Source organism: Ranitomeya imitator, chromosome 1, assembly GCF_032444005.1.
Source record: "Ranitomeya imitator isolate aRanImi1 chromosome 1, aRanImi1.pri, whole genome shotgun sequence".
In the NCBI taxonomy this organism is placed as follows: Eukaryota; Metazoa; Chordata; class Amphibia; order Anura; family Dendrobatidae; genus Ranitomeya; species Ranitomeya imitator.
The window spans coordinates 957,252,515-957,279,008 of NC_091282.1; the positions used below are offsets into that span (position 1 = coordinate 957,252,515).

Consider the following 26,494-nt stretch of genomic DNA (forward strand, 5'->3'; position numbering starts at 1 on the left):
TACACTGCATTAGGCCTACAAATTGGGTATGGGGTGTACAGACGGTGTGTTCCACTCCAAGGTGTTCTCCAGGTTTCCTCCGCAATTGCTTCGATCTTAATGCTCTCGTTTAGTAGTTGTTGGAAACTACACTGCATTAGGCCTACAAATTGGGTATGGGGTGTAGAGAGATGGTGTGTTACACTCCAAGGTGTTCCCCAGGTTTCGTCCACATTGCTTCGGTCTTCCGACTCTCGTTTAGTAGTTGTAGACAACTACACTACATTAGGCCTACAAATTGGGTATGGGGTGTAGAGACGGTGTGTTCCACTCCAAGGTGTTCCCCAGGTTTCCTCGCCATTGCTTCAATCTTAATGCTCTCGTTTAGTAGTTGTTGGAAACTACACTGCATTAGGCCTACACATTTGGTATGGGGTGTAGAGACGGTGTGTTCAACTCCAAGGTGTTCCCCAGGTTTCCTCTCCATTGCTTCAATCTTAATGCTCTCGTTTAGTAGTTGTTGGAAACTACACTGCATTAGGCCTACAAATTGGGTATGGGGTGTAGAGAGATGGTGTGTTACACTCCAAGGTGTTCCCCAGGTTTCGTCCACATTGCTTCGGTCTTCCGACTCTCGTTTAGTAGTTGTAGAAAACTACACTGCATTAGGCCTACAATTGGGTATGGGGTGTAGAGACGGTGTGTTCCACTCCAAGGTGTTCCCCAGGTTTCCTCGCCATTGCTTCAATCTTAATGCTTTCGTTTAGTAGTTGTTGGAAACTACACTGCATTAGGCCTACAAATTGGGTATGGGGTGTAGAGAGATGGTGTGTTACACTCCAAGGTGTTCCCCAGGTTTCGTCCACATTGCTTTGGTCTTCCGACTCTCGTTTAGTAGTTGTAGACAACTACACTGCATTAGGCCTACAAATTGGGTATGGGGTATAGAGACGGTGTGTTCCACTCCAAGGTGTTCCCCAGGTTTCCTCGCCATTGCTTCAATCTTAATGCTCTCGTTTAGTAGTTGTTGGAAACTACACTGCATTAGGCCTACACATTTGGTATGGGGTGTAGAGACGGTGTGTTCAACTCCAAGGTGTTCCCCAGGTTTCGTCCACATTGCTTCGATCTTAATGCTCTCGTTTAGTAGTTGTTGGAAACTACACTGCATTAGGCCTACAAATTGGGTATGGGGTGTAGAGACGGAGTGTTCCACTCCAAGGTGTTCCCCAGGTTTCCTCGCCATTGCTTCGATCTTAATGCTCTCGGTTAGTAGTTGTTGGAAACTACACTGCATTAGGCCTACAAATTGGGTATGGGGTGTAGAGAGATGGTGTGTTACACTCCAAGGTGTTCCCCAGGTTTCGTCCACATTGCTTTGGTCTTCCGACTCTCGTTTAGTAGTTGTAGACAACTACACTGCATTAGGCCTACAAATTGGGTATGGGGTATAGAGACGGTGTGTTCCACTCCAAGGTGTTCCCCAGGTTTCCTCGCCATTGCTTCAATCTTAATGCTCTCGTTTAGTAGTTGTTGGAAACTACACTGCATTAGGCCTACACATTTGGTATGGGGTGTAGAGACGGTGTGTTCAACTCCAAGGTGTTGCCCAGGTTTCCTCTCCATTGCTTCAATCTTAATGCTCTCGTTTAGTATTTGTTGGAAACTACACTGCATTAGGCCTACAAATTGGGTATGGGGTGTAGAGAGATGGTGTGTTACACTCCAAGGTGTTCCCCAGGTTTCGTCCACATTGCTTCGATCTTAATGCTCTCGTTTAGTAGTTGTTGGAAACTACACTGCATTAGGCCTACAAATTGGGTATGGGGTGTAGAGACGGTGTGTTCCACTCCAAGGTGTTCCCCAGGTTTCCTCTCCATTGCTTCAATCTTAATGCTCTCGTTTAGTAGTTGTTGGAAACTACACTGCATTAGGCCTACAAATTGGGTATGGGGTGTAGAGACGGTGTGTACCACTCCAAGGTGTTCCCCAGGTTTCCTCGCCATTGCTTCGATCTTAATGCTCTCGTTTAGTAGTTGTTGGAAACTACACTGCATTAGGCCTACACATTTGGTATGGGGTGTAGAGACGGTGTCTTCCACTCCAAGGTGTTCTCCAGATTGCCTTTCCTGAGCTTCTATCTTCAGGCTCTTGTTAAATAGTGGTTAAATGGAACAACTGCATTTGGCGTACTAGTTGGTTTGGGGCCTACTAACAGTGTCTGCCGCTCCTTGCTGTTCTCCTGGTTTCCTGTCCTGAAATTCCATTTTCAGGCTCTCGTTAAGTAGTTGTTAATGTTAGACTGCATTTGGCCTACTAGTTGGGTTGGGGCCTACTATCGGTGTCTGCCACTCCTTGCTGTTCTCCTCCACTGAACAAAGCTGTGCCGCCTGTTTACTACGGTTGCCAATTTTGAACTGCATTTTGACTACTTACTGATTTGGGCCTACTCTCTGTGTCAGCCTCTCATTCCAGTTGTCCTCCACTGCAATGCCCCCTGGTTAGTCCTGTGTTACCAATTTTGAACTGCATTTAGCCAACTTTATTCTTTGGGCCTATATCTGTGTTTCCTCCTCATCCTGCCCATTGCCCAGCCAGTGATAGATGAGTCTGCTGGTACATTGACGCATAACGCAACATTCCCCGTGCATGCTACACAGCAAGATTGTGACCCTGCTGAATGTCAGGTTCCTCTTGCCGCATACCATACCACCTTACACGGGGACAAAGAGGATGGTGCAGATGAAAGTGCAGGTTCCTTCATCAGGTGGGGGAGGAATACTAGTTGGCGAAGTCACTGGCACAGGGCCTCTCATAGTACGCAAAAGTGTTGCTGCCGGTGGGAGGCGCCCCCGCCGTGCAAACACACCGCTGTACTTTGAGGGGCCCTGTGCCAGTGCCAATGCCAACGAGTGGGCCCCCCCTGCTTGCTCAGGATCACAGCACTTGCAAAGTTTAAATACTTACCTCTCCCTGCTCCACTGCCGTGACGTGTTCCAGATTTCCTGGGCCCACTAATTACTTGAACCAGCCCTAACCCCCACAACTTTAGCCAAATGACCCCCAATTTCAAATGCCTTCCAATTATTATAAGGTAAATTACGATTGACAAGCTTCTGTAACAAGAATGGATGTTTTTGCCATTAAAATGGGCAGTGTAGGTGTTTTCCTGGCCTCCACTCACTGCCGACTATGCTCCCCCATTGACTTGCATTGGGTTTCGTGTGTCGGGCGATACCCGACTTTTCGCGATAATCGGCCGATTCCACTCGACTCGACTTCTAAGATAGTCGGGTTTCGCGAAACACGGCTCGACTCTAAAAAGGTCAAGGTCGCTCAACCCTATTCCTAACAACAACAAAAAAATGTGGCTCGAAAATTGAGCTGATGCAAAGTAGACATGTGGGAAATGTTACTTATTAAGTATTTTGTGTGACATATGTCTGTGATTTAAGGGCATGAAAATTCGAAGTTGGAAAATTGTGAGACTTTTACCAAATTTCCGTTTTTTTTACAAATAAATGCAAGTCATATCAAAGAAATGTTACCACTATCATGAAGTGCAATATGTCACAAGAAAAGAATCAACAGGATCCATTGAAGCGTCCCATAGTTATTACCTCATAAAGAATCCATTAACGTGCAAACCACACTCAGGGGTAACGGGGTTAAATATCCCCTACATTGTTGAGAACGGAGGGATTTTTCACTGTATTGCTTACTACTGGTTACCAGCCTATCAGTGGTGGCCATACGCAGTGCTTACTAGCTCTTTCCAACAGAACTTGTAATCACTGTGGTGAAGCTGGCCAGGATTGCTGGGGCACACTGTTTGGGGCATGGTGACAGGTTCCCTGTAACATCCTTATACAATTAATATTACATTTATTTGATTTGATTATTTTTCTCCTTAGGACAATTTCAATTTATCACTGAATATAACAAACTTTTTAATACTTGATCCTAAATAATATTCTTGTCTCTTCTGCAGAGCTATGTTAATGACTGCCTGTGATCTGTCTGCAATAACAAAGCCCTGGCCAGTTCAACAGCGGGTCTGTATCTCTTGCAGTAAAATTCCTGCATGTTAATATATGTTAATAATGACTAACATCAGTGAGGTCTCATTCATACGTCATTTTTTTATGTACGTGAAAAAAGGGTCACGTTTCATCTAATTTTCATCAGAATGTCATCAGAGTTTGGTCAGGGTTTCATCAGTTTTTTTTTTCACTGATGAGAAGGAGGAAAAAAGTTTTTCTCCACTTTCTCCTATTTATTTGGTCTTATTCACAGGTCAGTGTTTGGTCAATATTTTGTAATCCAAAAAACTATAATTGAAAGATTGACATCTGTTCTGTGTTTTTTTGACACTTCTTGTTTTGGCATATACATACTGATTAAATACCAGACTGTGAGAAATAAGATTCTCTGGTCTGATGAGATGAAAATAGACCTTTTTGGTGATAATTCTGAGTGATATATGTGGAGAAAACCAGGTACTGCTCATCACCTGCCCAATACAATCCCAACAGTGAAACATGGTGGTGGCAGCATCATGCTATGGGGGTGTCTTTCAGCTGCAGGGACAGGATGACTGGTTGTCATTGAAGGAAACATGAATGAAAACCTCTTCCAGGGTGCTCTGGACCTCAGACTTGGCCGAAGGTTCACCTTTCAACAAGACAATGACCCTAAGCACACAGCTAAAATAACAAAGGAGTGGCTTCAGAACAACTCTGGGACCATTCTTGACTGGCCCAGCCAGAGCCCTGATGTAAACCAAATTGAGCATCTCTGGAGAGACCTGAAAATGGCTGTCGCCCAACGTTCACCATCCAACCTGACGGAACTGGAGAGGATCTGCAAGGAAGAATGGCAGAGGATCCCCAAATCCAGGTGTGAAAAACTTGTTGCATCATTCCCAAGAAGACTCGTGGCTGTACTAGCTCAAAAGGGGGCTTCTACTCAATACTCAGCAAAGGGCCTGAATACTTATGACCATATGATATTTCAGTTTTTTTATTACTACATTTGCAAAAATTTCTACATATCAGTTGCATAATGTACATTAATTTGAAAAAATGAACTTTTTTGAATTTACCAAATGGCTGAAATGAAACAAAAAGTGAAAAATTTAAAGTGGTATGAATACATTCCGTACCCACTGTATATATAAATGATAGCTAGATAGATCAAATAAAAGCCGGCAATTTATGTGCCGCTTAAAGTATAGTCAAAGCGTGACAGGTTAGAATAGAATAGCTAGAATAGATATACTGTACTATATACCGTATATACTCGAGTATAAGCCGACCCGAGTATAAGCCGACCCCCCTAATTTTGCCACAAAAAACTGGGAAAACTTATTGACTCGAGTATAAGCCTAGGGTGGAAATGCAGCATTTACCGGTGAATTTCAAAAATAAAAATAGATCATTATTTCCCCATAGCTGTGCCATATAGTGCTCTACACCATTCATATTTCCCCATAGCTGTGCCCCATATAGTGCTCTGCACCGTTCACTGTGCCCCCTAGCTGTGCCATATACAGTGCTCTGCACCGTTCACTGTGCCCCATAGCTGTGCCATATACGGTGCTCTGCACCGTTCATTGTGCCCCCTAGCTGTGCCATATACGGTGCTCTGCACCGTTCACTGTGCCCCCTAGCTGTGCCTTATACGGTGCTCTGCACCGTTCATTGTGCCCCCTAGCTGTGCCATATACGGTGCTCTGCACCGTTCACTGTGCCCCATAGCTGTGCCATATACGGTGCTCTGCACCGTTCATTGTGCCCCCTAGCTGTGCCATATACGGTGCTCTGCACCGTTCACTGTGCCCCCTAGCTGTGCCTTATACGGTGCTCTGCACCGTTCATTGTGCCCCCTAGCTGTGCCATATACGGTGCTCTGCACCGTTCATTGTGCCCCCTAGCTGTGCCTTATACGGTGCTTTGCACCGTTCATTGTGCCCCCTAGCTGTGCCTTATACGGTGCTTTGCACCGTTCATTGTGCCCCCTAGCTGTGCCTTATACGGTGCTCTGCACCGTTCATTGTGCCCCCTAGCTGTGCCTTATACGGTGCTTTGCACCGTTCATTGTGCCCCCTAGCTGTGCCTTATACGGTGCTCTGCACCGTTCATTGTGCCCCCTAGCTGTGCCTTATACGGTGCTCTGCACCGTTCATTGTGCCCCATAGATGCTCCACATTAATCTGTGCTGCCACTGCTACTGCTGCAATAAAAAAAAAAAAAACACATACTCACCTCCCTTGATTGCAGCTCCCAGCGTCTCGTTCCGGCGCCTCCATCTTCCCGGCGTCTCTGCTCTGACTGATCAGGCAGAGGGCGCCGCGCACACTGTATGCGTCATCGCGCCCTCTGCCTGAACAGTCAGAGAGCGCAGACGCCGGGAAGATGGATCGGCGCCCGGCGGCTGGAACGAGGACAGGTGAATATAACATACTCACCTAGTCCTGGCGATCCTCGCGCTGTCCCCTCCTGTCTTCGGCGCTGCAGCTTCTTTCTCTATCAGCGGTCACCGGCACCGCTGATTAGAGAAATGAATAAGCGGCTCCGCCCCTATGGGAGGTGGAGCCGCTTATTCATTTCTGTAATGAGCGGTCCCACGTGACCGCTGAAGAGAGGAAGAAGCTGCAGCGCCGAAGCCCGTGGGACGGCAGGGACAGCGCGAGGATCGCTGGGACTAGGTAAGTATGCCTCAGCGCCCTCTCCCCCTCACCTGCCGACCCCACCGCTACCGTGACTCGAGTATAAGCCGAGGGGGGCACTTTCAGCCCTAAAATTTGGGCTGAAAATCTCGGCTTATACTCGAGTATATACGGTATATAGATAGATGGATAGATAGATACATCCTAGATCTGAATGAATTAAATATTCTCATTGAAAACTTTGTTCTGTATAAAGTTGAATGTGCTGACAACAAAATCACACAAAAATCATCAATGGAAATCAAATTTATTAACCAATGTAGGCCTGGATTTGGAGTCACACACAAAATTAAAGTGGAATGTAATGTCCTTAAACAAGTCAAAATGATGCTGAGTATGGTGTGTGGCCTCCACGTGCCTGTATGACCTCCCTACCGTAAAATACCTGGGCATGCTCCTAATCAGGCGGCGGATGGTGTCCAGAGGGATCTCGTCCCAGACCTGGACCAAATCATCCGTCAACTCCTGGGCAGTCTGTGGTGCAACGTGACATTGGTGGATGGTATGAGACATGAGGTCCCAGATGTGTTCAATCGGATTCAGGTCTGGGGAACGGGTGGGCCACTCCATAGCTTCAATGCCTTCATCTTGCAGGAACTGCTGACATACTCCAGCCACATGAGGTCTAGCATTGTCCTGCATTAAGAGGAACCCAGGGTTAACTGCACCAGCATATGGTCTCACAAGGGGTCTGAGGATCTCATCTCGGTACTTAATGGCAGTCAGGCTACCTCTGGCGAGCACATGGAGGTCTGTGCGGCCCTCCAAAGAAATGCCACCCCACGCCATTACTGACCCATTGCCAAACCAGTCATGCTGAAGGATGTTGCAGGCAGAACGCTCTCTACGGCATCACCAGACTCTATCACGTCTGTCACATGTGCTCAGTGTGAACCTGCTTTCATTTGTGAAGAGCACAGGGCGCCAGTGTTACCGTTTGTGCAGACACATGCACATTTGTGCCCTGCTGGAGGTCATTTTGCAGGGCTCTGGCAGTGCTCCTCCTGTTCCTCCTTGCACATTGGCTGAGGTAGCGGTCCTGCTGCTGGGTTGTTGCCCTCCTATGGCCCCCTCCACGTCTCCTGGTGTACTGGCCTGTCTCCTGGTAGCGCCTCCAGCCTCTGGACACTACGCTGACAGACACAGCAAACCTTCTTGCCACAGCTCGCATTGATGTGCCATCCTTGATGAGCTGCACTACCTGAGCCACTTGTGTGGGTTATAGAGTCCCAAAAGTGACCAAAACATCAGCCAGAAAGCATTGGTACTGAGATGTGGTCTGTGGTCCCCACCTGCAGAACCACTCCTTTATTGAGTGTGTCTTGATAACTGCCAATAATTTCCATCTGTTGTCTAATTCATTTGCACAACAGCATGTGAAATTGATTGTCAAACAGTGTTGCTTCCTAAGTAGACAGTTTAATTTCACAGACGTTTGATTTACTTGGAGTTATATTTCTGTTGTGTTCCCTTTATTTTTTTGAGCAGTGTATATTACATAGATAAATAGAAGCAAAGCCGGCAATTCATATGCCATGTACTGTAAAATCACAGCAGGAGCCGACAGGATAGAAGAGATGGATTATATACAGTTAATACATATAGAATAGACATACAATTAGTGCGGTGTGTGCGCAAATTGCTGTACTTGTATTGAATTAATAAAACATTCATTTTCTGAAAAAATGGTGTGGGCTCCCACTCAATTTTTGTAAGCAGCAGAGGCAAAGCCGATGGCTGGGAAAAGATGTTTATAGCCTGGGAAAGGGATAATACCCATGGAGCTTCCCATGGTATTAATATCATCTCACAACTGTATACTTATAATTAATAACCAACCAGCAAAGGCTATGCAGACAGCTGCAGGCTCATATTAATAGTCTAGGAAGGGGCCATGGATACTAGCCCCCCAGGCTAAAAACATCAGCTCTCATCCATATCAGAAAAAGTGCATCTCCAAGATGTACCAATTCTGCCACTTAGCCTCACTCTTCCCACTTGCTCTGTAGCGGTGGCAAGTGGGGTGATAGTTTGGGTGGTTAATGTCACCCTTGTATTGTCAGGTGACATCAAGCCCCGAGGTTAGTAATGGAGAGGCGTCAATAAGACGCCCCCATTACTAACCTCATAGTCAAATTGTAAGAAAACGCGGACACCCAGAAAAAAGTCCTTTAATTCAAAGAATGACACAGACTCCTTTAATAATCTTAATCAAACCATACTTACGACCTCGCCCATTCCCCCACCATTTTTTCAGGGTTCTCCATTTAAATAGCCAATAAAGGCCAAGAATAAAGTTGTGAGCTGATATTAATTGCCTGGGAAGCTCCTTGGATATTACCCCCTTTCCAGGCTACAAACATCTGCACCAAGCCATAGGCTTTCCCTCTGCTAGTTAAGAAAACAGCCATTTTTTTCCGAAAATTAATCTTTTATTAATTAAATACATGTACAGTAATTTGCACACACACTGCACTACTTGTATTTGTCACAGACATCTACATATATATATATATTTATATATATATATTCTATTTGTGTTTACTGTATGTAATACATCTCTTCTGTCCTGTCAGCTCCTGCTGTGATTTTACAGTACACGGCAGAAAAATTGCCAGCATTTCTTCTATATATATACATATATATATATATATATATATATATATATAGTACAGACCAAAAGTTTGGACACACCTTCTCATTTAAGGATTTTTCTGTATTTTCATGACTACGAAAATTGTAAATTCACACTGAAGGCATCGAAACTATGAATTAACACATGTGGAATTATATACTTAAAAAAGTGTGAAACAACTGAAAATATGTCTTATATTCTAGGTTCTTCAAAGTAGCCACCTTTTTGCTTTGATGACTGCTTTGCACACTCTTGGCATTCTCTTGATGAGCTTCAAGAGGTAGTCACTGGAAATGGTCTTCCAACAATCTTGAAGGAGTTCCCAGAGATGCTTGGCACTTGTTGGCCCTTTTGCCTTCACTCTGCGGTCCAGCTCACCCCAATCCATCTCAATTGAGTTCAGGTCTGGTGACTGTGGAGGCCAGGTCATCTGGCGTAGCACCCCATCACTCACTTTCTTGGTCAAATAGCCCTACACAGCCTGTAGGTGTGTTTGGGGTCATTGTCCTGATGAAAAATAAATGATGGTCCAACTAAACACAACTAAATGGCATAGCATGCCGCTGCAAGATGCTGTGGTAGCCATGCTGGTTCAGTATGCCTTCAATTTTGAATAAATCCCCAACAGTGTCACCAGCAAAGCACCCCCACACCATCACACCTCCTCCTCCATGCTTCATGGTGGGAACCAGGCAGTAGAGTCCATCCACTCGCCTTTTCTGTGTCACACAAAGACACGGTGGTTGGAACCAAAGATCTCAAATTTGGACTCATCAGATCAAAGCACAGTTTTCCACTGGTCTAATGTCCATTCCTTGTGTTCTTTAGCCCAAACAAGTCTCTTCTGCTTGTTTCCTGTCTTTAGCAAACTTCCTAGCAGCTATTTTACCATGAAGGCCTGGTGCACAAAGTCTCCTCTTAACAGTTGTTGTAGAGATGTGTCTGCTGCTAGAACTCTGTGTGGCATTGACCTGGTCTCTAATCTGAGCTGCTGTTAACCTGCGATTTCTGAGGCTGGTGACTCGTATAAACTTATCCTCAGAAGCAGTAGTGACTCTTGGTCTTCCTTTCCTGGGGCGGTCCTCATGTGAGCCAGTTTCTTTGTAGCGCTTGATGGTTTTTGCAACTGCTCTTGGGGACACTTTCAAAGTTTTTCCCAATTTTTCGCACTGACTGACCTTCATTTCTTAAAGTAATGATGGCCACTCGTTTTTCTTTACTTAGCTGCTTTTTTCTTGCCATAATACAAATTATAACAGTCTATTCAGTAAGATTATCAGCTGTGTATCCACCAAACTTCTGCTCAACACCCCATTTATAAGGCAAAAATCCCACTTATTAAACCTGACAGGGCACACCTGTGAAGTGAAAACTATTCCCGGTGACTACCTCTTGAAGCTCATCAAGAGAATGCCAAGAGTGTGCAAAGCAGTCACCAAAGCAAAAGGTAGCTACTTTGAAGAACCTAGAATATAATACATATTTTCAGTTGTTTCACACTTTTTTGTTAAGTATATAATTCCACATGTGTATAAAAATGTATAATAATAATAATAATAATAATAATGTGTTAATTCATAGTTTTGATGCCTTCAGTGTGAATTTACAATTTTCATAGTCATGAAAACATGAAAATACAGAAAAATCTTTAAAGTGTCCAAACTTTTGGTCTGTACTGTGTATATATGTGTGTGTGTATATATATATATATATATATATATATATATATATATATATATATATATTAATATATATATATAGCCGAATGTGTGTGTGTGTGTGTGTATGTATGTGTGTATGTCCGGGATTGGCATCTGCACCGTCACAGCTACAGCCACAAAAATTTGCACAGTCACACGTCTGGACCCCGAGAGCGTCATAGGCTATGTTGTGAGGCAAAATTTTAACCCCGCACTTTCCAATTCACCAAACAATTTTGCCCCTATCTACATAATGGGGAAAAAGTGAAAGGAAAAGTGTTGGAGGCAAATTGACAGCTACCAGATGTGAACAAGGGGGACTTAAAGAATAAGAGCGGTGGCGCCAAAGAGTATATACCGTACAGTTGCTAAGGTGAGGCTCCGACATGGGTTACCATACACGGGAATATGAACACACACAAAATGTGCCACACACTACCACGTGCTTGAACACATATACCACCGTCAGCACACATTTCACCCCACATACACCAACCTCGCCACATAAAAGTTGAAACTCAAAAGTCACCGCTCAAAACTCACCACGCGCAAAATTCGCCACATAAAACACAAAAAACCGGAGTAAGAAAATCCCAGAGCACATGTTTACCAATATATAAACTTTATTAACAATAAGAAACAATACCATTAAAATGTATCAAATGCCATCATAGCACATATAACACAGGAGAAAATTCAAATGGAGAGCCCATAGGTATACCAGTAGGGCAGGGAAGTCCAGTTGTCCCAAAGAGATGGGCATGTGTAGATATCAAATTTCAAATGGACTGGGCTCATGTAGAGGGGCTAAACCCCATAGTAACAATGAGTAAAGCAAATAAATCTGCATAAATGTACCCCTACAATGAGCCACAGTCAGGTCACAGATTATGGTAACTTACCCATATCAGAGGCAAGAGGACTCTCCCCGCTCGACTGGCAGCCCCCTGACGCGCGTTTCGCGGATTGCTTTATCAAAGAGGGTGTGCTCTGGGATTTTCTTACTCCGGTTTTTTGTGTTTTATATGCTTTGGAGTTTCCCTACCTACCATTGTGGTGTGGTTTATGATAGCGGGGGAGTGGTATTTGTATGCTCCCGGCCATTTACATGTGATAAGTCTGGTGGTATTTGTAAAAATTCGCCACATGCAAATCTTGCCACAAGCAAAACTAGCCACACGTGCAAAACTCACCTCATGGAAAACTCGCCACATGCAAAACTTGCACACGTGGAAAAATTGCCACATGCACAAAAGTTGCAACACATGCAATAGTTGCCTCACACAAAACTTGCACATACTCAAAACGCACCACACATAAAACTCGCCACGCGCAAAACTCTCCATGCGCAAAACTTGCTGCACACAACTTGCTACACTAACCTGTCACATGCAACTCGACACACAAAACGTTGCTACATGCATGTCGTCACACAAAACTCATCTCACAAAAGTCGCTACATGCATGTCGCCACACGCAACTCAACACACACAACTTGACACTGACACATGAAACTCGCCCTAAAATACACACAAGTCTGGTATTATCCTTCAAAAATAAAAATCTGATTAATATGCAGACAAACTAGAAGAGCAACAAATGTATGATATAGGAAATACAACAGCTGTCAGTCACATGACCTGTCTATTAAGTGTATGTGTGAGCTAATATATACTGCCAGGGGGGAGGGCTTCCTGTTGGCTGGGATTTATCAGGCTGCCAATAGCAACCAATCACAGCTCAGCTTCCATTTTGCTACAGTTAATTAATCTGAGCTCTGATTGGTTAATATAGGCAACAAAGGACATTCTCAGTATAACAAAGCTTGTGTGAGGTAATAGCATTACCACAATAATGCCTCATAAGAAAAGGAATTCCATGGCACGAATGTCAGCTTATGTGAAAAGAAAAGCTGCGTTACGGGCCAATGAAGACAAGAGAACAAGAGCTGCTTCCTCAAGGGCTAATGAACTTTCTGAGGAGAGGGAAGCGAGGCCTGCAGACATGAAAACAAGAGCTGCTTCCTCAAGACCTAATGAACTTTCTGAGGAGAGGGAAGCGAGGCTTGCAGACATACAAACAAGAGCTGCTTCCTCAAGGGCCAATGAACTTTCTGAGGAGAGGGAAGCGAGGCTTGCAGACAAGAGAACAAGAACTGCTTCCTCAAGAGCCAATGAATTTTCTGAGGAGAGGGAAGCGAGGCTTGCAGATAAGAGAAGAAGAGCTACTTCCTCAAGGGCCAATGAGCAGAGAGAAGGCTGACTTGCCACTAAGAGAATTGCTATTTCTTCCACCAGGGCACAGGAAATGGTTGGAGATTTGAAACATGCTGCCTTTTGTTACCAGTCAGACTGAAACTATCAGGATAATCCTAAAGTTCAGATAGGAAAAATGGATGTGGTCTGTATGTATTGCAGTGCCCTAAAATAGAAAGATGATCCGCCAGGTTTATGCTGTGCAAATGGCAAGATAAAACTTCCACCTCTCCTATAACCACCAGATCCCCTAAAGTCTCTGATGACAGGTACCAGTACAATATCAAAGCATTTCTTGGACAACATCAGGAAGTACAACTCCTGCTTCCAAATGACATAATTTGGTGCAACAAAAGAAATGTTTACAACAGGATTTATGCCGACATTTAAAGTCCAAGGACAGGTTTACCACTCGGTTGGCTCACTGCTACCATTGCAAGGAGAAGAACCTCAATTTCTCCAACTCTGCATCATGGGAAATACAGAAGCAGAGGCTCAGCGGAAATGCTCTTTAATTCCTAACACTCACCTTGATATTGTCACTATTTTGCAGCAGTTCCTTCACTCCAACAATCCATATGTTCAACTTTTCAAGACTGCACTTAAATGCATGCCAAATGATGATTACAAGGTTAGCATTCCAGGTGACAAAACACCACAAGGAGAACATCAGCGACATTCAATGCTCCCACATTTGATGAGGTAGACATCTTGATTGTAGGTAATGATTTTCAAAGCCGTGACATTGTGCTTCAGAAAAGGAACAATAGTTTGCAACGAGTAGCAGAAACTCACAGGTCCTATGATGCACTGCAATATCCAATCATCTCTTGGCAGGGACAGGTTGGCTATCACTTTGGAATACCTCAGACAGATCCTACAACAGGCAACGATTCAGGAAAAAAAGTGTCTGCCATGGGCTTCTATGCATATAGGATCATGACAAGATTTGCAGAGGAAAATCACATCTTGAAATGCAAACACCTCTTCCACCAATTTATTGTTGACATGTATGCAAAGATTGAGAGTGAACGTATATCCGACTAAATCAAAAGAAGCTCAGGGCAGAGGAATATATTCACCTTAGAGATGCTGTTGCAAATGATGCTGATCCAAAAGAGTTGGGGAAAATGGTTATTCTTCCATCAACTGTCACTGGAAGCCCACGACACATGCATGAATACACACAGGATGCAATGACTTATGTGAGAAAGTATGGCCGTCCAGATCTTTTCATCACCTTTACTTGCAATCCTGCCTGGGAGGAAATTGGAGGGCACCTGTTGCCGGGCCAAAAAACAGTGAATCGCCATGACCTTATTGCTCGAATTTTCAAACAGAAACTTTCAAAAATGACTAATCTCATCACAAAATCACATATTTATGGTGAGACGCAGTGCTGGATGTATTCAGTTGAATTGCAAAAAAGAGGCCTTCCTCACGCCCACATCTTGATTTGGCTGAAGCAAATACAGCCTACCGAAATTGACAATATCATCAGTGCCGAATTGCCAGACCTTCTGATTGACCCATTGCTGTTTGATACCATCACAAAAAACATGATCCATGGTCCGTGTCGGAGTCTCAACAAAAATTCTGCCTGTATGATTGATGGCAGGTGTTCAAAGCATTACCCACGATCCCTGGTCCAAGAAACCCAAACAGGACAAGATGGATATCCAGTCACTGAAGAAGGAAGCCAGGGGATGGTGGTTTCACAGCAAAGCTCAAAATGCGTGTTGGATCATCACTCCAAGAGATAGAAATTGACAACAGGTGGGTAGTGCCTTACAACCCTTTGCTCTCAAAAATCTTCCAGGCCCACATAAATGTCGAATCTTGCCACTCTGTGAAATCAATCAAGTATATCTGCAAATATCTCCACAAAGGAAGTGATCAAGCAGTTTTTGAACTCCAGAAAAATGGACCTATTATTGATGAAGTGGAGGCATTACAGATGGGCAGGTACATAAGCAGCAATGAAGCTGTTTGGAGAATACTAGGATTCTACATTCATGAGCGCTACCCACCAGTTGTGCATCTGAGTGTGCACTTGGAAAATTTACAGAGAATTTACAGAGAATTTATTTTAATCCAGCAAACTTGCAGCAGCAGCTCTTAACACCACCTAAGACCACCCTCTTGGCATTTTTTGAGCTGTGTGAATAAGACCCTTTTGCAAAAACAATTCTCTACTGTGATTTACCAAAGTACTACACTTGGAATGCCTCCAGAAAAACACTGGAACAAAGGAAACTGGGGCTTGATATTGAAGGCTATCCAGGAGTGAAAGCAACTGATACTCTTGGTCGCGTCTACACTGATCATCCGTCACATGCAGAGTGCTTCTACCTGCGCGTGTTACTTTATGTTGTCAAAGGCCCTACAGCATTTTCTGACCTAAAGACCATCGGAGGCCATGTGTGTGAAACATTCAGGGAAGCTTGCCAAAGAAAAGGACTTCAGGAAAATGATGGACACTGGGATATGACCCTCAGTGAAGCAGCAGCCACACAAACCCCAAAGCGACTAAGACACTTCTTTGCTATTATTCTAACAACCTGTAGCATTTCAAATCCTCTTGAGATTTGGACAACGTACAAAACTGATCGTAGTGAGGACATCCTCATGCAGATTAGAAGGGAAAATCCTCATCAACTTCACTGAGGAAATGTTCAATGAAACTTTAATGTTCCTTGAAGATCAGTGCATAGCAATGTCAGGAAAAGCCTTACAGTTGCAATATTGGTACCAGATCAAAGGGACGCCTATAACTACATTTTAAGTTTCAGTGAAACCAACAAAGGTGGGATTGTCTTCCTTGATGCTCCAGGTGGAATAGGATAGACATTTGTAATCAACTTGCTCCTGGCAAAATTTCGACAACAAAAAAAGATTCCACTTGCAGTGGCATCTTCTGGAATTGCAGCTATGCTTGTTAGGAGTCGAGTTCCCGCTTCTGCACAGGGGGAATCTCGGGCCACCTCCGCTGCGGTCTCCCATTCTTGTCCAGCCGCAGTGGAGTCTGCTCAGCAAGGACGTCGGTCCCAGCGTCTTGCTCATTCTCACTCTGTTCTGAGAGTTACTGCTGCTTCTCCAGTCTCTGCTATTAAAGTCTGTGCTGGTCAGCAGCGAGCGGATTTCTCTGGGACTAAGTCCTTGTCTGCACGTACTGAGCATGCCCAGCGTAAGGTCTCCCGTTGGAGATCGAGGGTCATGTGCTCAGGTTCTGCGGCACATTCCATTGGTCCTCTTGGCAGGTCCTAGAAGGGCAAAAGTGCTGTGGCCACTTCCTGTGCTGCTGCTATATAAACTGCGCATGACCGCACGGCCATGCGCTAGTATTGTCAAACAATTGCTAATGTGTGTATGTTGTGAGTGCAAGTCGTCCTTGGATACCCCTACCCTATAGTATGACTGTTCGCGGAAGGTGTATGGCTGCTACCTAGCGCCCGACTTATCCTACAGCACTAGTCACACATTATAGCGTCCAGTTGCTGTGACCGCCAGTACGGCGCCGTGCACTTCCTCTGTGCTTTCCTTACCCAAGCCTGGGTGGTTAGTGGCGTTCGTCAGTGCGGCACTGCATGCTCTTCTGTTTCATTTCACACCCAGTTGCGGTGTTGCGCCAGCAAGGGTCTAATCGGACTTCAATCCCAGTTGGGGTTGAGTTCGCTGACTACTTGCTCGCGCTTTAGGTGCGGTACCGCGGTCCTGTGCCTTAAGAGGATTGCTTCTTTCACGCTGGGTGAGGTTAACCCACGCGTGTATACTCTAGTGTACCGCCATATAGTCTGCTAATTGCTAGCAGCAGGTTTTCACCTGCACGGTGGACCCCGGACTGCGAACGCATCTATACCATCTGTCTTGGTGCGTTCCGCCAGTCCTAACAGAATACTAGCGCCAGGGTCTGGCTAGTAAATGGCGGACGACCAGCGTTTACAGCGGTACATCCAGCAGCTGGAGGGAAGGTTGGCGGCTCTTGAGCGTTCAACCTCAGCTGTGGATGTTACTGCTGTCGCTGTTCAGGCTGCAAGTGTGGCTGCAGCTACCTTGTCCACTGCCGTTCCTGTACCGACGCTATCTCGCCTCCCGCTACCAGAGAAATTTTCTGGTGACAGTAAGTCCTGTAGGGGTTTCGTGAGTCAGTGCTCAATACATCTCGAGCTTCTGGCCTCTCGTTTCCCTACAGAGCGGGCTAAGGTGGGCTTTATAATTTCCTTATTGTCGGACAGGGCGTTGCAGTGGGCTACGCCGCTGTGGGAGCGTGGCGATCATGTGGTGCAGAGTGCTCCGTCATTCCTGAGCACTCTGAAACAGGTCTTTCTAGGACCTCGTGTCACCCATGACACGGCGCTCCAACTGTTGGCACTGACTCAGAGCTCGTCCTTGGTCAGCCTTTTTGCCGTCCATTTCCGCACTCTGGCATCTGAGCTGGAGTGGTCGATAAAGCCCTTATCCCTATATTTTGGAGGGGGCTGGCTGACCACGTTAAGGATGCTCTGGCCACTAGGGAGATTCCCGCCACACTGGAGGAGTTAATAGCAGTATCTACTCGCATTGACCTCCGTTTTCACGAGCGGAGGTTAGAGCGAGCCCAGTGTAGGCAGAGGTTTCGGCTGGCTCCCACCTTCGCCAAACCTTTGGAATCTCCAGTCCAGGCTCCTGAGTTCCAGGAACCTAAGGTGGTGTCACGAGCGGGATCTAAGTCCCAGACCGCTCGTGCACTCCAGGGTTGCCATGTTTGCCAACAGTCAGGACATCTTGCCACCAGATGTCATCAGCGGTCGAGGAAATGTCAGCGTCTAGTGGTAGTAGGTGGAGGTGCACTAGACAATGCGACGTTTGCCTCCAAATTGTCCTTTAAGGGGACAATTACCTTTGGCTCATCCTCCCACTCGGTAGACCTCTGCGTGGATTCTGGGGCGGAGGGCAATTTTATGTCTTCTGCCTTCGCCCAACGTCACACAATACCCCTGGCTATGATATCTCAACCAGTAACGGTACGAGTGGTGAATGGGTCGACACTCCCCGCACAGATAACACATCAGACCATCCCTGTTACTCTGTCCCTGTCGCCATCCCATCAGGAGATTATTTCTCTGCTCATCATTCCTGAGGGTATTGATGAGGTCCTTTTGGGGATACCTTGGCTACGGTACCACTCTCCTCACATCGAGTGGTCCTCAGGCAGAATTCTGGGATGGGGTGAATCATGTGGGGGTAGGTGTCACCGAGAGTGCGTTCAGGTTGCTACTACTGAGGTACCCGCAGATCTATCCTCTCTCCCCAAGCAATATTGGTCTTACGCAGACGTGTTCTCCAAGAAGGCGGCGGAGACCCTTACGCCCCATCGCCCCTATGACTGTCCTATCGATCTCTTGCCTGGTGCGGAGCCTCCCCGGGGTCGAGTTTATCCATTATCTCTCCCGGAAACGGAGGCCATGTCTCAGTACATTCAAGAGAATCCGGCAAGAGGGTTTATCAGGAAGTCAGTGTCACCTGCTGGGGCAGGGTTCTTCTTCGTGCAGAAGAAGAATGGGGAGCCACGTCCATGCATAGACTACAGGGGTCTTAACGCTATCACCGTTAAGAACAAGTATCCTTTGCCCTTGATATCTGAGCTCTTCGATAGGCTTCGGAGAGCAAGGGTATTTACTAAATTAGATCTGTGGGGTGCTTACAACCTGATTCGCATCCGTGAGGGGGATGAATGGAAAACGGCGTTTAACACCAGAGATGGGCACTATGAGTATCTGGTGATGCCCTTCGGGCTCTGTAATGCCCCAGCCATTTTTCAAGACTTTGTCAATGACATCTTCCAGGATATGCTTTCCACCTCAGTTGTAGTCTATCTGGATGATATTCTCATCTTTTCTCCAGATATTGACTCCCACTGGAGAGATGTTGGCAGAGTCTTCGACCTCCTACGGGCAAACTCTCTTTACGCTAAGTTGGAGAAGTGTATGTTTGAGCAGGAGTCTTTGCCGTTCCTGGGCTATATCATCTCCGCCCAGGGATTGGCTATGGATCCTGCCAAACTACAGGCTGTGATGGACTGGCAAGAGCCCCATTCTCTTAAAGCGGTGCAGCGCTTTATGGGGTTCATTAACTATTACCGCCAGTTCATTCCCCACTTCTCAACTCTGGTAGCTCCCTTGGTAGCCCTCACCAAGAAGGGAGCGAATCCTAAATTGTGGTCGGAAGAGGTCTCCAAGGCCTTCACTTCTATTAAGTCCCACTTTGCTAGCGCTCCCATCTTACATCGTCCCGATGTGGATAAGCCATTCCTAATGGAGGTGGATGCCTCGTCCGTTGGTGCTGGAGCAGTCCTCTACCAGAAGGATGCTCAAGGTCGGAAGCATCCATGCTTCTTCTTCTCTAAGACTTTCTCGCCAGCGGAGAGAAACTACTCCATCGGGGATAGGGAGCTGCTAGCAATGAAGTTGGCCTTTTCAGAGTGGAGACATCTTCTGGAAGGTGCGCGGTTTCCCTTCCAGGTTTACACTGACCACAAAAATTTGGTCTACTTACAGACAGCTCAGCGGCTAAATTCTCGCCAAGCCAGATGGTCCTTGTTCTTTTCCCGGTTCCACTTTTCTCTTCATTTTCTCGCCGGGGAGAAGAATATTCGTGCTGATGCTCTCTCTCGCTCCCTTATGTCAACTGAAGAGGAGGAAGAGGAGCCTCGGCTTATTGTTCCCTCTGAGAGCCTGAGAACCGTAGCACCGGTTTCGCTTGAGTCTGTGCCTCCGGGCAAGACTTTTGTGCCTATTAATTTGCGACCGGAGGTTCTCTCTTGGGCTCATTCGTCCAGAGTGGGTGGACACTTTGGGACAAAGAGGACATCTGAGCTACTGGCGAGGACGTACTGGTGGCCGCATATGCTCCGGGATATCAGGGATTATATTCTGGCATGTGTCTCCTGCGCCAAAAATAAATCTCCGCGTCAAAGGCCAGCTGGGTTGCTCTATCCCTTGCCGGTGGCAGATAGGCCCTGGGAGATGGTCGGGATGGACTTTGTCGTGGGTTTGCCCAAGTCTCGCGGCTGTACCATCATTTGGGTCATCACCGATCATTTCTCGAAAATGGTGCATTTGGTGCCGCTACCACGGTTACCTTCTGCACGGGCCTTGGCTGCGTTGTTCATTAAGCACATCTTCCGCCTACATGGTATGCCTGACAAAATTGTCAGTGACCGGGGTCCCCAGTTTGCGTCTCGGTTCTGGAGAGAGCTGTGTCGTCTTCTCAGTATTGAGTTGAATCTCTCTTCCGCTTATCATCCCGAGACGAATGGGTTGGTAGAGAGGGCCAACCAGACCTTGGTCACATACCTGCGACATTTTGTTTCAGCCAGGCAGGATGACTGGGCATCCTTGCTATCATGGGCAGAGTTTGCGCTGAACAACGCCGTAGCCGACTCCACTGGACAAACCCCATTCCTCCTCAACTATGGTCAGCATCCACGGGTACCTGTGCCTATGCCCATGTCTTCCGCAGACTCCAGGGTGGCAGACTGGGCTGTGGAGGCACGGGATATTTGGGACCGCACTCATGATGCCATTCGGGCCTCTAAGGAGAGAATGAGGTCCTCCGCCGATGCTCATCGGCGCCCCGCCCCGTCCTTTGCTCCTGGCGACTTGGTGTGGCTCTCCGCCCGTAACATCAGGCTGCGAGTTGAGTCCACTAAATTTGCTCCTCGCTACTTGGGTCCCTTCAAGGTCCTCGAACAGGTTAATCCTGTGGTCTACCGGCTGGCCCTTCCTCCACGACTTGGTATCACCGACACCTTTCATGTGTCCCTCCTTAAGCCCGTATACATGTCTCGGTTTTCTGAGTCATCAGCCGGGACATCGGGTTCGTCTATGGACGATTTCGAGGTGAACGCTATCTTGGGGTGCAAGGTGGTACGTGGCAAAAATTTTTTTTTGGTGGACTGGAAGGGTTACGGCCCTGAGGATAGGTCCTGGGAGCCTGCTGAGCACATTCGGGCTCCGCAGCTCATTGCTGCCTTCGAACATAACGAGGCCCAAGGAGGGGGGGGGCCCTAGGGGGGGGGGGTAATGTTAGGGGTCGAGTTCCCGCTTCTGCACAGGGGGAATCTCGGGCCACCTCCGCTGTGGTCTCCCATTCTTGTCCAGCCGCAGTGGAGTCTGCTCAGCAAGGACGTCGGTCCCAGCGTCTTGCTCATTCTCACTCTGTTCTGAGAGTTACTGCTGCTTCTCCAGTCTCTGCTATTAAAGTCTGTGCTGGTCAGCAGCGAGCGGACTTCTCTGGGACTAAGTCCTTGTCTGCACGTACTGAGCATGCCCAGCGTAAGGTCTCCCGTTGGAGATCGAGGGTCATGTGCTCAGGTTCTGCAGCACATTCCATTGGTCCTCTTGGCAGGTCCTAGAAGGGCAAAAGTGCTGTGGCCACTTCCTGTGCTGCTGCTATATAAACTGCGCATGACCGCACGGCCATGCGCTAGTATTGTCAAACAATTGCTAATGTGTGTATGTTGTGAGTGCAAGTCGTCCTTGGATACCCCTACCCTATAGTATGACTGTTCGCGGAAGGTGTATGGCTGCTACCTAGCGCCCGACTTATCCTACAGCACTAGTCACACATTATAGCGTCCAGTTGCTGTGACCGCCAGTACGGCGCCGTGCACTTCCTCTGTGCTTTCCTTACCCAAGCCTGGGTGGTTAGTGGCGTTCGTCAGTGCGGCACTGCATGCTCTTCTGTTTCATTTCACACCCAGTTGCGGTGTTGCGCCAGCAAGGGTCTAATCGGACTTCAATCCCAGTTGGGGTTGAGTTCGCTGACTACTTGCTCGCGCTATAGGTGCGGTACCGCGGTCCTGTGCCTTAACAGGATTGCTTATTTCACGCTGGGTGAGGTTAACCCACGCGTGTATACTCTAGTGTACCGCCATATAGTCTGCTAATTGCTAGCAGCAGGTTTTCACCTGCACGGTGGACCCCGGACTGCGAACGCATCTATACCATCTGTCTTGGTGCGTTCCGCCAGTCCTAACAATGCTTTTAAAAGGTGGCAGGACAGCACATTCGACATTCAAACTACCAACTAACCTGTCTCATAGTGACAGCCCCGTGTGTAATATTGCCAAGGGATCAGGACTGGCCAAATTGCTTAAAAAATGCAGTGCCATCATTTGGGATGAATGCACCATGTCACACAAAAGGGCTCTGGAAGCAGTGGACAGACTGCTGCAAGACCTGCATAGCAACAAATATATCATGGGAGGAGTAGTTGTTGTTTTGGCAGGTGACTTCCGCCAAACACTACCTGTTATTCCAAGATCAACCCCTGCAGACGAACTCAATGCCTGTCTCAAAGCATCGTATATTTGGAGATAAGTAAAGAAAATATCACTAAACACAAACATGAGGGTCTACATGAAAGGCAATGTTACTGCTGGACTGTTTTCGAGCCAGCTGTTGACTATTGGAGATGGCAGGGCACCAGTAAACTCAACCACTGGACAGATGACATTCCCAAGCAACTTTTTTTGCATTATGACTTCTATTGAGGATTTGAAAACAAAGGTCTTTCCAAACATTCAACTCCACTTCAAATATTCTGGCTGGCTGTGTGGAAGTGCTATTCTACTGTAGCTCCCAAAAATGACAGCGTCAACAAGATCAATTTTCAAATTTTAAATCTCCTTCCAGGTGTGTGCACAACCTACAAGTCAGTGGATACAGTAATAGACCCTGCTCAAACATTATTTTATCCAACTAGGTTCCTCAATTCCTTGGAGCCACAAGGACTTCATCCTCAGAACCTCTTTCTAAAACATGGAGCACCTATTCTGCTATTGAGAAATTTTGATCCACCAAAGCTGTGTAATGTAACAAGACTCTTGATTAAGAACCTGTTTCCACATGTAATTGAGGCAACCATTTTGACAGGATGTGCCACAGGAGAAGATGTTTTCATTCCAACAATTCCTCTCATTCCATCTAATTTGCCTTTTGATTTTAAACGCCTCCAGTTTCCTGTTCAACTGGCATTTGCTATGTCCATCAACAAGGCTCAGGGACAGTCCTTGAAAGTAGTTGGAATCGATTTACAATCTCCATGCTTTTCTCATGTTCAACTTTATGTCGCCTGTTCAAGAGTTGGAACAGCCAAAAATCTGTTCGGCTTTGCACCTGAAGGAAAAACTAAGAATGTCATATATCAAAAGGCTCTCGAATAAGTAGTAGAAGATTACTTCACATTACTTGGCCAATTTAGTTAAATCTGTGTGGAATATCTCTGGTGGTGAAATATATGTTGTGAAATGCTTCTACTAGCTAGTGTAGTTTTTGCCTTTTAATAATTACATTTCTATCTATTTGGTTTGTGTTCTTTGTGTGCAGAATAAATTTTTGTTAACACATTCTATTTTGCTAACAGCAGCTATTAACCCGGGCGAATCCGGGTAGTACAGCTAGTATATGCATGTATGTGTGTATATACAATAAATATATATATATAATCTGTGTGTCACTGTTTGACAATCAATTTCACATGCTGTTGTGCAAATGGAATAGACAACAGATGGAAATTATTGCCAATTACCAAGACACACTCAATAAGGCTGGTTTGCGGTTGTGTCCACAGCGTTTCTGACACATACATCCGCATGCATCTTGATATCTTTAACATTGTAGATTCAGGTGCATGCGTTTGCATGCGTTCACCCGCATTTGCTTACACATGCGTATTTTGGCGGTGTGCGGCTGACACACCATGTTAGATTGTTTTTGGCATTAAATTTCCGCCACCATATGCATGCGGACACTTGCGGAAGGTGTGCGTCAAAAAACGTGTTAGTCTATGGGAATGCATAGGAACGCGAGGACATGCATTCGCTTGCATTTGCACAAGACTCTATATGCAGAAATCCAATGAGCCTTGCACATTGGGCTTGTGTCAAGGAAATTCTCCTTAAAAAGAAATTTTCTAAAAAAAAAGCGTGCGCATAAAAAACGCAAACGTATGCAAAAACGCATACTAACATGTGCAAATGTTGCATTTTTTGTATCCGTCATGCGTAAGTTGATACGGATAAAAAACGCAGCGTTATCATGCGTTTGCATGCATTTTGCCATGCGTTTGCGGTTGTGTACAAAACACTGCGGACTCAACCGCAAATGTGAACCTAGCCTAAAGGAGTGGTTCTGCAGGAGGGGACCACAGACCGCATCTCCGTACCAATGCTTTCTGGTTGATGTTTTGGTCACTTTTGAATGTTGGTTGTGCTTTCACACTTGTGGTAGCATGAGATGGACTCTACAACCCACACAAGTGGCTCAGGTAGTGCAGCTCATCCAGGATGGCACATCAATGCGAGCTGTGGCAAGAAGGTTTGCTGTGTCTGTCAGCGTAGTGTCCAGAGGCTGGAGTCACTACCAAGAGACAGGCCAGTACACTAGGAGACGTGGAGGGAGCCATAGGAGGGCAAAAACCCAGCAGCAGGACCACTACCTCAGCCTTTGTGCAAGGAGGAACAGGAGGAGCACTGCCAGAGCCCTGCAAGATGACCTCCAGCAGGCCAAAAATGTGCATGTGTCTGCACAAACTGTTAGAAACCGACTCCATGAGGATGGTTTGAGTGCCCGACATGCACAGATGGGGGTTGTGCTCACAGCCCAACACCGTGCAGGACGATTGGCATTTGCCACAGAACACCAGGTTTGGCAAATTCGCCACTGGCACTCTGTGCTCTTCATAGATGAAAGCAGGTTCACACTGAGCACATGTGACAGAGTCTGGAGACGCTGTAGAGAGCGATCTGCTGCCTGTAACATCCTTCAGCATGACCGGTTTGGCAGTGGGTCAGTAATGGGGTGGGGTGGCATTTCTTTGGAGGGCTGGACAACCCTCCATGTGCTCACCAGAGGTAGTCTGACTGCCATTAGGTACCGAGATGAGATACTCAGACCCCTTGTGAGACCATATGCTGGTGCAGTTGGCCCTGGCTTCCTCCTAATGCAGGACAATGCCAGACCTCATGTGGCTGGAGTGTGTCAGAAGTTCCTGCAAGATGAAGGCATTGAAGCTATGGAGTGGCCCGTCCGTTCCCCAGACCTGAATCCAATTGAACACATCTGGGGCATCATGTCTCGGACCATCCACCAACCACCAATCTGTTGCACCACAGACTGTCCAGGAGTTGGCGGATGCTTTAGTCCAGGTCTGGGAGAAGATCCCTCAGGACAACATCCGCCGCCTCATCAGGAGCATGCCCAGGCATTGTAGGGAGGTCATACAGGCACTTGGTGGCCACACACACTACTGAGCATCATTTCCTTCTCTTGAGGCATCTCCACTGAAGTTGGATCAGCATGTAATTTGATTTTCCACATTGATTTGAGTATCATTCCAAATTCAGACCTCCATGGGATATTAATTTTGATTTACAATGATCATTTATTTGTTTTATTCTTCTCAACACATTCCACTATGTAATGAAAAAAGATTTGGATTATTTAATTCAGTGATATCTAGGATGTGGGATTTTAGTGTTCCCTTTATTTTTTTGAGTAGTGTATATCTATTCTATCTTGTCAGTGTGATTTTACTGTACGTGGCACATGAATTGCCGGCTTTTGAGAGGACACTGGTGCGTAAAAACCGGACAGCACGGTCCGAGTGCTGTGCAATTTTTTATTTATTTATTTTTCTCGCACCCATAGGCTTGCATTGGCAAGTCTCGGCCGAGTCTCGGTGACAATCACAAGCAAGCTGAATATGCCCGAGAAAATAAATGGTAATGTGAGCTTCCCCATAGATTAACACTAGGCCAAGTGCTATGTGATGTTTTCTCACATTGCACTCGCCCGTATTCTACGTAGTGTGATGCCGGCCTTAAAGAGGTTTTCTCATGAAAAAAGTTGATTGTAATTAACCCTTCGGCTATTTTCCATTTTTGTGTTTTCATTTGTTGCTCCTCTTCTTCCCAGAGCCATTACTTTTTTATTTTTAGATCAATATGAGAGGGCTTGTTTTTTGTGGGACAAGTTGTACTTTTGAACGACACCATTGGTTTTAACATATTGTGCACTGGAAAATGGGAAAAAAATTCCAAGTGCGGTGAAATTGCAAAAAAGTGCAATTCCACAGTTGTTGTTTTTTTTTTTACCATGTTCACTAAATGCTAAAACTGACCTGCCCTTATGATTCTCCAAGTCATTACGAG

General features: G+C 46.2%; 1 protein-coding gene across 2 annotated transcripts in view; it reads left to right on the forward strand.

The window, feature by feature from the left end:
* Positions 1-26,494, forward strand: part of PDE5A (phosphodiesterase 5A) — a 518,628-nt gene that overhangs the window by 467,142 nt on the left and 24,992 nt on the right. For both annotated transcript variants that reach the window (XM_069743739.1, XM_069743740.1), the window contains exon 18: positions 3,971-4,034. In XM_069743739.1, coding sequence (XP_069599840.1) covers positions 3,971-4,034 — 64 coding nt within the window. The remainder of the gene's footprint in view (positions 1-3,970; positions 4,035-26,494) is intronic.